At 46.6% G+C, this 17,500-nt stretch overlaps 1 protein-coding gene across 1 annotated transcript in view; it reads right to left on the bottom strand.

Moving 5' to 3' along the window:
• LOC129854507 (palmitoyltransferase ZDHHC1-like) overlaps positions 1-9,103 on the bottom strand; it is a 51,357-nt gene extending 42,254 nt beyond the window's left edge. Inside the window, exons 1-5 of the mRNA XM_055921624.1 lie at positions 8,865-9,103; positions 7,942-8,117; positions 7,078-7,179; positions 4,143-4,267; positions 423-578 (exon numbers count right to left, since the gene is read on the bottom strand). Coding sequence (XP_055777599.1) covers positions 423-578; positions 4,143-4,267; positions 7,078-7,179; positions 7,942-8,117; positions 8,865-9,080 — 775 coding nt within the window. The 5' untranslated portion in view covers positions 9,081-9,103. The remainder of the gene's footprint in view (positions 1-422; positions 579-4,142; positions 4,268-7,077; positions 7,180-7,941; positions 8,118-8,864) is intronic.
• Between the last annotated feature and the right edge of the window lie 8,397 nt (positions 9,104-17,500).

The following is a 17,500-nucleotide window of genomic DNA, read 5'->3' as shown; positions in this document are numbered from 1 at the left end:
GAGCTGGTGTTATTCACTGGGGCTGTTGCTATGGAGCTTGTTGTATTCACTGGGGCTAATGCTGCTGTTACTATGGAGGGATGAATATTTCACCACAGCACTGACTCTGTATAGTACCCACTAAGAGAGGCAGATATGATATGACTCTTGTTGAGATGTGAATGACCAAAGTGTACACTGTGAGAGATTTTGACTAAGGTATAAAGTACAAAGTTAGTTATATAAATGCTTAGTTGCTAGGTAAACGTTAGATATAAAATGTGAGTTCTCGGACTGCCCGAAGTGAGCCAGCTAGATAGACGTACTGAGGTACAGGATACGTGTGTAAACAGAGTCGGTGTCCCAGCAGACAGACATACAGAGGACCAGCCAGCCAGACACAGCCATAACCATGATGTATAAACCAGATTGTTTAAACTCACTGAGGTAGAAGTGGAAGCAGAGGAGATGTCCCAGCAGCAGAGCAGAGAGCAGGCCCAGGGCGATGGTGATGCCAGCCAGGGCAGGGATGGCTGGACCTGCTGTGGAGACCGGAGCCACGGGCAGGAAAACAAACCACACCACCGTCTCATTCTTCACTGCGAGGGGGACAAGGTAGGGACATCAGCACAGACTTCAGGAGTGGACACAGAGAGCTAGTCCTGCATTGTATCTTTACTTCCTTATTTCTCTCTCTATAGACGCCCGCTTGCTGAGCAGAGAGACAGACAACATAGGGCAGGGGTGTCAAACTCATTCCACGGAGGGCCTTGTGTCTGCAGGTTTTTGGTCTTTCCTTTCAATAAAGCCCTAGACAACCAGGTGTGGGGAGTTCCTAACTAATTAGTGATGTTAATTCATCAATCAAGTACAAGGGTGGAGCGAAAACCCGCAGACACTCGGCCCTCCATGGAATGAGTTTGACACCTGTGACATAGGGACATCAGCACAGACTTCAGGAGTGGACACATTTAGTAAAATCTCTCCCTCTCTCTATTAATAAAGCTGATAGATTGATTGATTTACCTTGGAAGTGTTTCAGAACCAGGGTTTACCTTGGAAGTGTTTATCAGTGCCAGGGTTTACCTTGGAAGTGTTTATCAGTACCAGGGTTTACCTTGGAAGTGTTTATCAGTACCAGGGTTTACCTTGGAAGTGTTTATCAGTGCCAGGGTTTACCTTGGAAGTGTTTATCAGTACCAGGGTTTACCTTGGAAGTGTTTATCAGGTACCAGGGTTTACCTTGGAAGTGTTTATCAGTGCCAGGGTTTACCTTGGAAGTGTTTCAGTACCAGGGTTTATCTTGGAAGTGTTTATCAGTACCAGGGTTTACCTTGGAAGTGTTTATCAGTGCCAGGGTTTACCTTGGAAGTGTTTATCAGTACCAGGTACCAGGGTTTACCTTGGAAGTGTTTATCAGTACCAGGGTTTACCTTGGAAGTGTTTATCAGTACCAGGGTTTACCTTGGAAGTGTTTATCAGTTACCAGGGTTTACCTTAGAAGTGTTTATCAGTACCAGGTACCAGGGTTTACCTTGGAAGTGTTTATCAGTACCAGGGTTTACCTTGGAAGTGTTTATCAGTACCAGTTACCAGGGTTTACCTTGGAAGTGTTTATCATTACCAGGGTTTACCTTGGAAGTGTTTATCAGTACCAGGTACCAGGGTTTACCTTGGAAGTGTTTATCAGTACCAGGGTTTACCTTGGAAGTGTTTATCAGTACCAGTTACCAGGGTTTACCTTGGAAGTGTTTATCATTACCAGGGTTTACCTTGGAAGTGTTTATCATTACCAGGGTTTACCTTGGAAGTGTTTATCAGTACCAGGGTTTACCTTGGAAGTGTTTATCAGTACCAGGTACCAGGGTTTACCTTGGAAGTGTTTATCAGTACCAGGGTTTACCTTGGAAGTGTTTATCAGTACCAGGGTTTACCTTGGAAGTGTTTATCAGTACCAGGGTTTACCTTGGAAGTGTTTATCAGTACCAGGGTTTACCTTGGAAGTGTTTCAGTACCAGGTACCAGGGTTTGCCTTGGAAGTGTTTATCAGTACCAGGTACCAGGGTTTACCTTGGAAGTGTTTATCAGTACCAGGGTTTACCTTGGAAGTGTTTATCAGTACCAGGGTTTACCTTGGAAGTGTTTATCAGTACCAGGGTTTACCTTGGAAGTGTTTCAGTACCAGGGTTTACCTTGGAAGTGTTTATCAGTACCAGGGTTTACCTTGGAAGTGTTTCAGTACCAGGGTTTACCTTGGAAGTGTTTCAGTACCAGGGTTTACCTTGGAAGTGTTTATCAGTACCAGGTACCAGGGTTTACCTTGGAAGTGTTTATCAGTACCAGGGTTTACCTTGGAAGTGTTTCAGTACCAGGGTTTACCTTGGAAGTGTTTATCAGTACCAGGTACCAGGGTTTACCTTGGAAGTGTTTATCAGTACCAGGGTTTACCTTGGAAGTGTTTATCAGTACCAGGGTTTACCTTGGAAGTGTTTATCAGTACCAGGTACCAGGGTTTACCTTGGAAGTGTTTATCAGTACCAGGGTTTACCTTGGAAGTGTTTATTAGGTACCAGGGTTTACCTTGGAAGTGTTTATCAGTACCAGGTACCAGGGTTTGCCTTGGAAGTGTTTATCAGTACCAGGTACCAGGGTTTACCTTGGAAGTGTTTATCAGTGCCAGGGTTTACCTTGGAAGTGTTTATCAGTACCAGGGTTTACCTTGGAAGTGTTTATCAGTACCAGGGTTTACCTTGGAAGTGTTTATCAGTACCAGGGTTTACCTTGGAAGTGTTTATCAGTGCCAGGGTTTACCTTGGAAGTGTTTATCAGTACCAGGGTTTACCTTGGAAGTGTTTCAGTACCAGGGTTTACCTTGGAAGTGTTTATCAGTGCCAGGGTTTACCTTGGAAGTGTTTATCAGTGCCAGGGTTTACCTTGGAAGTGTTTATCAGTACCAGGTACCAGGGTTTACCTTGGAAGTGTTTATCAGTACCAGGGTTTACCTTGGAAGTGTTTATCATTACCAGGGTTTACCTTGGAAGTGTTTATCAGTACCAGGTACCAGGGTTTACCTTGGAAGTGTTTATCAGTACCAGGGTTTACCTTGGAAGTGTTTATCAGTTACCAGGGTTTACCTTGGAAGTGTTTATCAGTACCAGGGTTTACCTTGGAAGTGTTTATCAGTACCAGGGTTTACCTTGGAAGTGTTTATCAGTACCAGGGTTTACCTTGGAAGTGTTTATCAGTACCAGGGTTTACCTTGGAAGTGTTTATCAGTACCAGTTACCAGGGTTTACCTTGGAAGTGTTTCAGTACCAGGGTTTACCTTGGAAGTGTTTATCAGTACCAGGTACCAGGGTTTACCTTGGAAGTGTTTATCAGTACCAGGGTTTACCTTGGAAGTGTTTATCAGTACCAGTTACCAGGGTTTACCTTGGAAGTGTTTATCATTACCAGGGTTTACCTTGGAAGTGTTTATCATTATCAGGGTTTACCTTGGAAGTGTTTATCAGTACCAGGGTTTACCTTGGAAGTGTTTATCAGTACCAGGTACCAGGGTTTACCTTGGAAGTGTTTATCAGTACCAGGGTTTACCTTGGAAGTGTTTATCAGTACCAGGGTTTACCTTGGAAGTGTTTATCAGTACCAGGGTTTACCTTGGAAGTGTTTATCAGTACCAGGGTTTACCTTGGAAGTGTTTATCAGTACCAGTACCAGGGCTTACCTTGGAAGTGTTTATCAGTACCAGGGTTTACCTTGGAAGTGTTTATCAGTACCAGGGTTTACCTTGGAAGTGTTTATCAGTACCAGGGTTTACCTTAGAAGTGTTTATCAGTACCAGGTACCAGGGTTTACCTTGGAAGTGTTTATCAGTACCAGGTACCAGGGTTTACCTTGGAAGTGTTTATCAGTACCAGGGTTTACCTTGGAAGTGTTTATCAGTACCAGGGTTTACCTTGGAAGTGTTTATCAGTGCCAGGGTTTACCTTGGAAGTGTTTATCAGTACCAGGGTTTACCTTGGAAGTGTTTATCAGTGCCAGGTACCAGGGTTTACCTTGGAAGTGTTTATCAGTGCCAGGTACCAGGGTTTACCTTGGAAGTGTTTATCAGTACCAGTTACCAGGGTTTACCTTGGAAGTGTTTATCAGTTACCAGGGTTTACCTTGGAAGTGTTTATCAGTGCGCAGCTTTGAGGGGTCCAAGAAGAACTCGATGAAGATGTAACTGGCGATGACCACCACCAGGCATATACCCAGCAGAGCAGAGATCACACTGTTCAGGAAGAGCCTGGGGTAGAGAGAGAGAGGAGAGGGTACATGAACACAGAGATCACACTGTTCAGGAAGAGCCTGGGGTAGAGAGAGAGAGAGGATAGGGTACATGAACACAGAGATCACACTGTTCAGGAAGAGCCTGGGGTAGAGAGAGAGAGAGGATAGGGTACATGAACACAGAGATCACACTGTTCAGGAAGAGCCTGGGGTAGAGAGAGAGGATAGGGTACATGAACACAGAGATCACACTGTTCAGGAAGAGTCTGGGGTAGAGAGAGAGGATAGGGTACATGAACACAGAGACCACACTGTTCAGGAAGAGCCTGGGGTAGAGAGAGAGGAGAGGGGAAAATGAACACAGAGATCACACTGTTCAGGAAGAGTCTGGGGTAGAGAGAGAGGAGAGGGTACATGAACACAGAGACCACACTGTTCAGGAAGAGCCTGGGGTAGAGAGAGGGGAGAGGAGAGGGTACATGAACACAGAGATCACACTGTTCAGGAAGAGCCTGGGGTAGAGAGAGAGGAGAGGGTACATGAACACAGAGATCACACTGTTCAGGAAGAGTCTGGGGTAGAGAGAGAGGAGAGGGTACATGAACACAGAGACCACACTGTTCAGGAAGAGCCTGGGGTAGAGAGAGGGGAGAGGAGAGGGTACATGAACACAGAGATCACACTGTTCAGGAAGAGCCTGGGGTAGAGAGAGAGGAGAGGGTACATGAACACAGAGATCACACTGTTCAGGAAGAGTCTGGGGTAGAGAGAGAGGAGAGGGTACATGAACACAGAGACCACACTGTTCAGGAAGAGCCTGGGGTAGAGAGAGGGGAGAGGAGAGGGTACATGAACACAGAGATCACACTGTTCAGGAAGAGCCTGGGGTAGAGAGAGAGGAGAGGAGAGGGTACATGAACACAGACATCACACTGTTCAGGAAGAGCCTGGGGTAGAGAGAGAGGAGAGGGTACATGAACACAGAGATCACACTGTTCAGGAAGAGTCTGGGGTAGAGAGAGGAGAGGAGAGGGTACATGAACACAGAGACCACACTGTTCAGGAAGAGTCTGGGGTAGAGAGAGGAGAGGAGAGGGTACATGAACACAGAGACCACACTGTTCAGGAAGAGCCTGGGGTAGAGAGAGAGGATAGGGTACATGAACACAGAGATCACACTGTTCAGGAAGAGACTGGAGTAGAGAGAGAGAGGAGAGGGTACATGAGCCAGAGACCACACTGTTCAGGAAGAGCCTGGGGTAGAGAGAGAGAGGAGAGGGTACATGAACACAGAGATCACACTGTTCAGGAAGAGCCTGGGGTAGAGAGAGAGAGGAGAGGGTACATGAACACAGAGATCACACTGTTCAGGAAGAGCCTGGGGTAGAGAGAGAGGAGAGGGTACATGAACACAGAGATCACACTGTTCAGGAAGAGCCTGGGGTAGAGAGAGAGGAGAGGGTACATGAACACAGAGATCACACTGTTCAGGAAGAGCCTGGGGGAGAGAGAGAGAGGATAGGGTACATGAACACAGAGATCACACTGTTCAGGAAGAGCCTGGGGTAGAGAGAGAGGATAGGGTACATGAACACAGAGTGATGGGAGGTTAGGATATGATATATTGTCTATAACAGCTATATTAGTGAGGGGTGAAAAAGGCAACAATAAAGCTTTGAGCATGTTCAGTGACTATGCATAGTTACATACTTTGAAGTGAACACTATGCATAGTTACATACTTTGAAGTGAACACTATGGATAGTTACATACTTTGAAGTGAACACTATGACTAGTTACATACTTTGAAGTGAACACTATGCATAGTTACATACTTTGAAGTGAACACTATGCATAGTTACATACTTTGAAGTGAACACTATGGATAGTTACATACTTTGAAGTGAACACTATGACTAGTTACATACTTTGAAGTGAACACTATGCATAGTTACATACTTTGAAGTGAACACTATGCATAGTTACATACTTTGAAGTGAACACTATGCATAGTTACATACTTTGAAGTGAACACTATGGATAGTTACATACTTTGAAGTGAACACTATGCATAGTTACATACTTTGAAGTGAACACTATGCATAGTTACATACTTTGAAGTGAACACTATGACTAGTTACATACTTTGAAGTGAACACTATGGATAGTTACATACTTTGAAGTGAACACTATGGCTAGTTACATACTTTGAAGTGAACACTATGGATAGTTACATACTTTGAAGTGAACACTACGGCTAGTTACATACTTGTATACAGCCTATATGTGGTGAGATGGAGATGAGGAGAGAGGGAGAATGAGGGAAAGAGAGGGGCAGAATGAGAGAGTAGATAAGATACAAATAAACAATGCAGAGAGAGAGAGAGAGAGAGAGACAGACAGAGACAGAGACAGAGAGAGACAGAGGAGAGAGACAGAGACAGAGACAGAGACAGAGGAGAGAGACAGAGGAGAGAGACAGAGACAGAGGAGAGAGACAGAGGAGAGAGACAGAGACAGAGGAGAGAGACAGAGGAGAGAGACAGAGACAGAGACAGAGGAGAGAGACAGAGGAGAGAGACAGAGGAGAGAGACAGAGACAGAGTAGAGAGACAGAGGAGAGAGACAGAGAGGAGAGAGACAGAGACAGACAGAGAGGAGAGAGACAGAGACAGAGACAGAGGAGAGAGACAGAGGAGAGAGACAGAGGAGAGAGAGAGAGGAGAGAGACAGAGAGAGAGGACAGAGGACAGAGACAGACAGAGAGGAGAGAGACAGAGACAGACAGAGAGGAGAGAGACAGACAGAGACAGAGAGAGATACTGACCAGTAATTCCTGCTCCCCACACAGTTGTTGAGCCACCTGCAGTGATGGTCAAAACTAGCAACACACTTGTTACAGGCACTGCAGTGTTTGGATTTGGGCCCCCTGCAACACACCAGACATGTCTCAGTAGAGAAACACATATTCATACACAATGTGACTGGCCCTGAACACTACAGACCCCCAGGGCAGGGCTCACCATATGAGCTGGTAGTTATGGGCTGCTGGGCTTTTGGCTGTTTCTGCTCACTCATGACAGATGATGAGGTGATCACGAGGTGACATTTCTCTGTGAGGCTTTACAAAGAGAGTACTCACAAGGCTACTTCACAGAGGTGATATTTCTCTGTGAGGCTGTCTACTTCACAGAGGTGATATTTCTCTGTGAGGCTTCACAAAGAGAGTACTCACACGTCTACTTCACAGAGGTGATATTTCTCTGTGAGGCTTCACAAAGAGAGTACTCACACGTCTACTTCACAGAGGTGATATTTCTCTCTGAGGCTTTACAAAGAGAGTACTCACACGTCTACTTCACAGAGGTGATATTTCTCTGTGAGGCTTTACAAAGAGAGTACTCACACGTCTACTTCACAGAGGTGATATTTCTCTCTGAGGCTTTACAAAGAGAGTACTCACACGTCTACTTCACAGAGGTGATATTTCTCTGTGAGGCTTTACAAAGAGAGTACTCACACGTCTACTTCACAGAGGTGATATTTCTCTGTGAGGCTTTACAAAGAGAGTACTCACACGTCTACTTCACAGAGGTGATATTTCTCTGTGAGGCTTCACAAAGAGAGTACTCACACGTCTACTTCACAGAGGTGATATTTCTCTGTGAGGCTTTACAAAGAGAGTACTCACACGTCTACTTCACAGAGGTAGCAGTGGCAGTTCTCGATGACGTGGGCATGTTTGGTGCGGTCGAACACGGGCACGGGTCCGTGGTAGCTCTTGGCCCTGACGTTGTAGTCCGCGGGGTCGACGGAAACCGCCATCAGGTGGACAAACAGGTGACACACAAACATGATGCCCGTGCACTGGAGACGGGAGGCAGTTAAGGACCTGGTGCTGCGTGCTGTAGTGGTGTAACCTCAATACTAACAGAACAGGATGCTTTATGGACAGTCTGTCAGTAAGAGTAGGGTTAGCTTCATTCTACTCCATCATGTCAGTTCAAATAGTACCCAATAGGAACAGAGGATTCATACTACCCAATAGGAACAGAGGATTCATACTACCCAATAGGAACAGAGGATTCATACTACCCAATAGTAACAGAGGATTCCATACTACCCAATAGGAACAGAGGATTCCATACTACCCAATAGGAACAGAGGATTCATACTACCCAATAGGAACAGGGGATTCATACTACCCAATAGGAACAGGGGATTCATACTACCCAATAGGAACAGGGGATTCATACTACCCAATAGGAACAGAGGATTCATACTACCCAATAGGAACAGAGGATTCATACTACCCAATAGGAACAGAAGATTCATACTACCCAATAGGAACATAGGATGCCAATACATTGTTGGTCGTAGGTTTGAGGACCCCTTTTTAGTTGACTTCAGATGAGATTGAACGGACCCCAACCCTGTAGATAAGTCTACTTGATTGCACCATTGATTTGACCACTAGGCTGTTATCCTACTGTATGTGTTGCTGAGGCGATCACCACAACGCTGTCACTCTGAGCAGAACCATTGAACCCCATTACAATGAGTGCATCCCACATTCAGATTGTGATCGACCGTATACAATGATGGAGAGGATACGATGTAGCCAGCAGGGATCCAGTGGGAGGGAAGCAAGGGGACAAACACTCCAAACCCGGTGACAGCAAAGAAGAGGTAGAGGAGCCATGCCAGGAACTGGAAGGGGTGTGGAGGCCAGCTCCACCCGTTGGTCCTGGAGCACAGAGGAAGGTCCCGCCGGGGCCCAGCCTCACTCACTGGGGCCGTACGGTTGGGGTTGGGTTTACACACATCCATATGGGGGGGGACGCCTTCTGGAGGGAGGGGGGGACGCCTTCTGGAGGGAGGGGGGACGCCTTCTGGAGGGAGGGAGGGGACGCCTTCTGGAGGGAGGGAGGGGACGCCTTCTGGAGGGAGGGAGGGGACGCCTTCTGGAGGGAGGGAGGGGACGCCTTCTGGAGGGAGGGGACGCCTTCTGGAGGGAGGGACGGGACGCCTTCTGGAGAGAGGGAGAGAGAGAGAGAGAGAGAGAGAGAGAGAGAGAGAGAGAGAGAGAGAGAGAGAGAGAGAGAGAGAGAGAGAGAGAGAGAGAGAGAGAGAGAGAGAGAGAGGAGAGAGAGAGAGAGGAGAGAGAGAGAGAGAGAGAGAGAGAGAGAGAGAGAGAGAGAGAGAGAGAGAGGAGAGAGAGAGAGAGAGAGAGAGAGAGAGGAGAGAGGAGAGAGAGGAGAGAGAGAGAGAGAGAGAGAGAGAGAGAGAGAGAGAGAGAGAGAGAAAAGCATCAGAACTCTGGTCATTGCTGCATTATTCACACATCATATAACATTGTTATTGAAATTAACTTACCGTATCATCCATGTCATTTATGCCTATTTTGAAGGATGTAATTAAGGAAGACCATTTTGCATAGTTTTGGTTACAGGTCAGTACCTATTCAGGTGAGGGCTGTACTGTACCTACATGACCACTAGCTAACACTAAAACACAATCCAAATGTTTGTGTGCAGGCCGGGCAATATCCGGTTTGGGGCGAGCGGTCGCGTTTGCATTCGCTCTGCATTCGCTCTGCAGGTAGTATAACTTTTATAACTTTTCATTACATTTCATTATAGTACAACGATTTAATTTGTCCAACCTTAGCAATTTCTTCTTAACTAGCTACATAGCCGCTACATAGCCGTCTGTGTATCAAAGATAACTGCGTAATTATCGTATTTCGTCGTCTCGTTGTCCACTGCTATCTGCCAGCAGCTAGCAAACGTCCACCGTCTACCGAATAGTAGTATAACTTTTCATTACATTTCATTATAGTACAACGGTCTGATTTTCATTTTCATTACAGTACAACGGTTTGATTTGTTTGATCTTAGCTAGCTACATAGCCGTCTTTTATCAAACATAATTGCGTCGTTATTGAGGTTCGCTAGCGAGCTATTTTCGTTCGAAATTAACGCAACGTAGCCAACACTGCTAGCTAGCCAGCTTGCCACCGAAGAGCATTGTAGAAACGATTACAATACAACGGAACGACTTGTTTTGTGTAGTGTTAGCTAGCTACATAGTTTTCTTTGCTAGCTTTGTATCTAAGATAATTGTGTAACTTTGAGTAATTATCGGTTAGCTAGCCAGCTAGTTTCGCCTGCCGCGCTGCTGTCCTCCTACCTAGCCAACACTGCTAGCTAACACTGCTAGCTAGCCAACTTCTACCGAATAGCAGCACTGTAGAAACTTACATTACAACGGAACGACTTGATTAGCGTAGTGTTAGCTAGTTGTCTTTGCTGTCCTTGTATCCATGATAATTGTGTAGTTTAGAGAAATTTAGAGAAACTGTCGAGGTCACCTAGCCAGCTTCACTTTCAACAACGCAGCTACTGCTAGCCAGGCTACTTCACCAGCCAGCAGTACTATATCATTTTAGTCAATAAGATTTGTAATTTTATTGATTTTTTGCTACGTAAGCTTAACTTTCTGAACATTCGAGACGTGTAGCCCACTTGTCATTCTAATCTCCTTTGCTTTAGCGTAGCCTCTTCTGTAGCCTGTCAAATATGTGTCTGTCTATCCCTGTTCTCTCCTCTCTGCACAGACCATACAAACGCCTCACACCGCGTGGCCGCGCCCACCCTAACCTGGTGGTCCCAGCCCGCACGACCCACGTGGAGTTCCAGGTCTCCGGTAGCCTCTGGAACTGCCGATCCGCGGCCAACAAGGCAGAGCTCATCTCAGCCTATGCGTCCCTCCAGTCCCTCGACTTCTTGGCACTGACGGAAACATGGCTCACCACAGATAACACTGCTACTCCTACTGCTCTCTCTTCGTCTGCCCACGTGTTCTCGCACACCCCGAGAGCTTCTGGTCAGCGGGGTGGTGGCACCGGGATCCTCATCTCTCCCAAGTGGTCATTCTCTCTTTCTCCCCTTACCCATCTGTCTATCGCCTCCTTTGAATTCCATGCTGTCACAGTTACCAGCCCTTTCAAGCTTAACATCCTTATCATTTATCGCCCTCCAGGTTCCCTTGGAGAGTTCATCAATGAGCTTGATGCCTTGATAAGCTCCTTTCCTGAGGACGGCTCACCTCTCACAGTTCTGGGTGACTTTAACCTCCCCATGTCTACCTTTGACTCATTCCTCTCTGCCTCCTTCTTTCCACTCCTCTCCTCTTTTGACCTCACCCTCTCACCTTCCCCCCCTACTCACAAGGCAGGCAATACGCTTGACCTCATCTTTACTAGATGCTGTTCTTCCACTAACCTCATTGCAACTCCCCTCCAAGTCTCCGACCACTACCTTGTATCCTTTTCCCTCTCGCTCTCGTCCAACACTTCCCACACTGCCCCTACTCGGATGGTATCGCGCCGTCCCAACCTTCGCTCTCTCTCCCCCGCTACTCTCTCCTCTTCCATCCTATCATCTCTTCCCTCTGCCCAAACCTTCTCCAACCTATCTCCTGATTCTGCCTCCTCAACCCTCCTCTCCTCCCTTTCTGCATCCTTTGACTCTCTATGTCCCCTATCCTCCAGGCCGGCTCGGTCCTCCCCTCCCGCTCCGTGGCTCGACGACTCATTGCGAGCTCACAGAACAGGGCTCCGGGCAGCCGAGCGGAAATGGAGGAAAACTCGCCTCCCTGCGGACCTGGCATCCTTTCACTCCCTCCTCTCTACATTTTCCTCTTCTGTCTCTGCTGCTAAAGCCACTTTCTACCACTCTAAATTCCAAGCATCTGCCTCTAACCCTAGGAAGCTCTTTGCCACCTTCTCCTCCCTCCTGAATCCTCCTCCCCCTCCCCCCCCCTCCTCCCTCTCTGCAGACGACTTCGTCAACCATTTTGAAAAGAAGGTCGACGACATCCGATCCTCGTTTGCTAAGTCAAACGACACCGCTGGTTCTGCTCACACTGCCCTACCCTGTGCTTTGACCTCTTTCTCTCCCCTCTCTCCAGATGAAATCTCGCGTCTTGTGACGGCCGGCCGCCCAACAACCTGCCCGCTTGACCCTATCCCCTCCTCTCTTCTCCAGACCATCTCCGGAGACCTTCTCCCTTACCTCACCTCGCTCATCAACTCATCCCTGACCGCTGGCTACGTCCCTTCCGTCTTCAAGAGAGCGAGAGTTGCACCCCTTCTGAAAAAACCTACACTCGATCCCTCCGATGTCAACAACTACAGACCAGTATCCCTTCTTTCTTTTCTCTCCAAAACTCTTGAACGTGCCGTCCTTGGCCAGCTCTCCTGCTATCTCTCTCAGAATGACCTTCTTGATCCAAATCAGTCAGGTTTCAAGACTAGTCACTCAACTGAGACTGCTCTTCTCTGTATCACGGAGGCGCTCCGCACTGCTAAAGCTAACTCTCTTTCCTCTGCTCTCATCCTTCTAGACCTATCGGCTGCCTTCGATACTGTGAACCATCAGATCCTCCTCTCCACCCTCTCCGAGCTGGGCATCTCCGGCGCGGCCCACGCTTGGATTGCGTCCTACCTGACAGGTCGCTCCTACCAGGTGGCGTGGCGAGAATCTGTCTCCTCACCACGCGCTCTCACCACTGGTGTCCCCCAGGGCTCTGTTCTAGGCCCTCTCCTATTCTCGCTATACACCAAGTCACTTGGCTCTGTCATAACCTCACATGGTCTCTCCTATCATTGCTATGCAGACGACACACAACTAATCTTCTCCTTTCCCCCTTCTGATGACCAGGTGGCGAATCGCATCTCTGCATGTCTGGCAGACATATCAGTGTGGATGACGGATCACCACCTCAAGCTGAACCTCGGCAAGACGGAGCTGCTCTTCCTCCCGGGGAAGGACTGCCCGTTCCATGATCTCGCCATCACGGTTGACAACTCCATTGTGTCCTCCTCCCAGAGCGCTAAGAACCTTGGCGTGATCCTGGACAACACCCTGTCGTTCTCAACTAACATCAAGGCGGTGGCCCGTTCCTGTAGGTTCATGCTCTACAACATCCGCAGAGTACGACCCTGCCTCACACAGGAAGCGGCACAGGTCCTAATCCAGGCACTTGTCATCTCCCGTCTGGATTACTGCAACTCGCTGTTGGCTGGGCTCCCTGCCTGTGCCATCAAACCCCTACAACTCATCCAGAACGCCGCAGCCCGTCTGGTGTTCAACCTTCCCAAGTTCTCTCACGTCACCCCGCTCCTCCGCTCTCTCCACTGGCTTCCAGTTGAAGCTCGCATCCGCTACAAGACCATGGTGCTTGCCTACGGAGCTGTGAGGGGAACGGCACCTCAGTACCTTCAGGCTCTGATCAGGCCCTACACCCAAACAAGGGCACTGCGTTCATCCACCTCTGGCCTGCTCGCCTCCCTACCACTGAGGAAGTACAGTTCCCGCTCAGCCCAGTCAAAACTGTTCGCTGCTCTGGCACCCCAATGGTGGAACAAACTCCCTCACGACGCCAGGACAGCGGAGTCAATCACCACCTTCCGGAGACACCTGAAACCCCACCTCTTCAAGGAATACCTAGGATAGGATAAAGCAATCCTTCTGCCCCCCCCCCCCCCCTTAAAAGATGTAGATGCACTATTGTAAAGTGGCTGTTCCACTGGATGTCATTAGGTGAATGCACCAATTTGTAAGTCGCTCTGGATAAGAGCGTCTGCTAAATGACTTAAATGTAAATGTAAATGTAAATGCCGGGTGTTTCTGAAACCAGTCAGCTCATCATTACTCTGCTCTGTAGCTAGCTGGCTAGCATGCCTACCATATCAGCATCATTATCTATGTACTGTAGCTAGCTGGCTAGCATGCCTACCATATCAGCATCATTATCTCTGTACTGTAGCTAGCTGGCTAGCATGCCTACCATATCAGCATCATTATCTATGTACTGTAGCTAGCTGGCTAGCATGCCTACCATATCAGCATCATTATCTCTGTACTGTAGCTAGCTGGCTAGCATGCCTACCATATCAGCATCATTATCTACGTACTTATCAGCATCATTATCTCTGTGCTGTAGCTAGCTGGCTAGCAAGCCTTCCATAGCAGCATCATTATCTCTGTACTGTAGCTAGCTGGCTAGCATGTCTAGCATATCAGCATCATTATCTCTGTACTGTAGCTAGCTGGCTAGCAAGCCTACCATATCAGCATCATTATCTCTGTACGGTAGCTAGCTGGCTAGCATGCCTACCATATCAGCATCATTATCTCTGTACTGTAGCTAGCTGGCTAGCATGCCTAGCATATCAGCATCATTATCTCTGTACTGTAGCTAGCTGGCTAGCAAGCCTTCCATATCAGCATCATTATCTCTGTAGCTGGCTAGCAAGCCTTCCATATCAGCATCATTATCTTGCTTGTAGCCAGAAGAACAGAAGCAGCATCCCGTTCTAAAAGGGAAGCTGATAATGATGTCGGCTTGTGACTGAGTGACTCACCTTTTCAGTGCGGGTTGAATCGACTGGGGACGCTGCCGCTGCGGGCTGTTCTTCTGAACCAAATCATTTCAGGATCCGATCACAACAAGGCAGGTCCCGCGGTTGTCTTTCCTCCAGGGGGTTCAGCTAAAGTCCAGTAGCAGGGTCCCATGTCTTGCTTCAGCATGAATGCCAGCCATTGCTTTTAACTAGCTAGCTAGCTGTACATAGGTTCTGCACACCATAACAGAGGCAGTCAGCCAACCCTCTTCCTCAGAGGAATTCAAGTCAGTAGGGCGTAAAACCATATGCCATGGGGGGATAGAACTTGCTAGTTAAGCTTTACTAGCCTCTAAATCAGCACCATGCGATTTGTTTTAGGCTAGCAAGCTAACTTAGCGAATTGCTATTTACTAGCTTCTCTGAAAGCAAGCAAAGGTAACGTTAGCTAACTGTACCAGGAACAGTTCATTGATTAGGAGATTGTTCTTGATGTCGGGAATCTGTTAGCTCTGTAGCTAACCGTTATTACCGTACTGTAACAGTCACTAGCCGGGCAATGTGGCATCAGTAAACTCAGCCAGCAACGTTAGCTTGTTCAAAAAAGACAAAGATTCAACAAAAAATACCAAATCACGAAATATCAAAAGCTACCACCAATTGACTTATACTATTTTCATCTTCAATGGTAACGTATTTTAACCAGATAACGGCTAATAACGGTACCTTCGGTAGCCTTTGAGTTGGTCCTTGTAAAAAATCCCTTCCGACTTCAACCCCCTGGTTTCCCTGGTAACGACCCAGAGCCCCGTTCTGATTGGTCCTAGTAGGAGTCGCCACCACAGTGCCCCCTGGTGGTCACGTCAAGCAACACGCTCGTCCTGTACCTGTTTCAACTGATGGTTCCCAGAATGCTTTCACAGACGAGCTACAGGTGCAGCAGAGCCAGGTAGTTATGCATTGATTCAGCAGGAGACTGCGTATATTAATGTACAAAACTGAAAACAGTATAAATATCTTTACTTTTTTCAACGTGTCAGCTGATTCACCTTTATTTAACCAGGTAGGCCAGTTGAGAACAAGTTCTCATTTACAACTGTGACCTGGCCAAGATAAAGCAAAGCAGTTCGACACATACAACAACACAGAGTTACCCATGGCGTAAAACAAACATACAGTCAATAATACAGTAGAAAAATATGTCTATATACAATGTGAGCAAGTGAGGTGAGATAATGGAGGTAAAGGCAAAAAAAAGGCCATGGTGGCGAAGTAAATACAATATAGCAAGTAAAACACTGGAATGGTAGATTTGCAGTGGAAGAATGTGCAAAGTAGAGATAGAAATAATGGGGTGCAAAGGAGCAAAATAAATAAATACAGTAGGGGGAGAGGTAGTTGTTTTGGCTAAATTATAGATGTGCTATGTACAGGTGCAGTAATCTGTGAGCTGCTCTGACAGCTGGTGCTTAAAGCTAGTGAGGGAGATAAGTGTTTCCAGTTTCAGAGATTTTTGTATATAGTGAAGAATGGAGGGAATGGATCATGATCCCATGACATTCGTATAGTGCTTGATTTCTCTTATACATCCGGAGTGCTCAAGGACATTTCTGTCTTTTGTGTCAGGAGATCTGAGTTTCCATCCGAACACCATCATTTCCCGTCTGAATTTGTATTGTTTGGTAACCGTTGGTGATGCTTGAACAAAATCATCACCCAGTACGACTACTCTGTGTGTGTGTGTCACGTTGGTTGGACAAGTACAGTATAACAAACAGTGGGGGGAAAAGAACACTTACACTGCTTGTATGTTTAGTTTCTCCAGATACATAGGAGTCATCTGATGAGTGTATTTGACGTCTCTTGTTCCACAAATGAATCGTCTCCTACTTACATCATTGTAATGTAAGAGAACGAACAGCAGAGAGCAGCAGTGTGTCATATATGTGAATATCCCATCGGCAATTTATCCTGACTCAGCAACCTTTAGAGCTATTGGGATGTAATGGCACAGTAGTTTATATATGAATACATACAATATATGAATCGTAATTATATTAGTCCATGTTGCGAGTGAGCGATATCAGGTCATATTCTATATTTCAATGTTTTCTGGATTTGTGAGAGTCTAGAGTTAAAGACATGCTCTGGAACTTTGGTGACTACCAAGTATTGTTTAAAAAGACAGTGATGAAAAAAAGTACCCGATTGTGATACTCGAGTAAATGCATAGATACCTAAAATAGAAAATGACTTAAGTAAAAGATCAAGTTGAAATACTACTTGAGTAAAAGTCTAAAAGTATTTGGTTGTAAATATATTTATGTATCCAAGGTAAATGTAAAAGTATAAATCATTTTAAATTCCTTAAATTAAGCACAGCAGATGGCAACATTTTATTGTTTTTAAAATGTACGGATAGACAGAGGCCACACTCCAACACTCAGACATTATTTACAGAAGATAGTGATTAGTGAGTCCTCCAGATCAGAGGCAGTAGGGATGACCAGGGATGTTCTCTGTTTAGTGAGTCCTCCAGATCAGAGGCAGTAGGGATGACCAGGGATGTTCTCTGTTTAGTGAGTCCTCCAGATCAGAGGCAGTGGGGATGACCAGGGATGTTCTCTGTTTAGTGAGTCCTCCAGATCAGAGGCAGTAGGGATGACCAGGGATGTTCTCTGTTTAGTGAGTCCTCCAGATCAGAGGCAGTAGAGATGACCAGGGATGTTCTCTTGATAAGTGTGTGAATTGGACCATTTTCCTGTCTAGCTAAGCATTTAAAATGTAAGTACTTTTGGGTGTCAGGGAAAATGTATGGAGTAAAAAGTACATAATTTTC

This window comes from Salvelinus fontinalis, chromosome 4, assembly GCF_029448725.1.
Source record: "Salvelinus fontinalis isolate EN_2023a chromosome 4, ASM2944872v1, whole genome shotgun sequence".
Taxonomy (NCBI): Eukaryota; Metazoa; Chordata; class Actinopteri; order Salmoniformes; family Salmonidae; genus Salvelinus; species Salvelinus fontinalis.
This window is presented reverse-complemented; position numbering and strand designations above follow the sequence as displayed.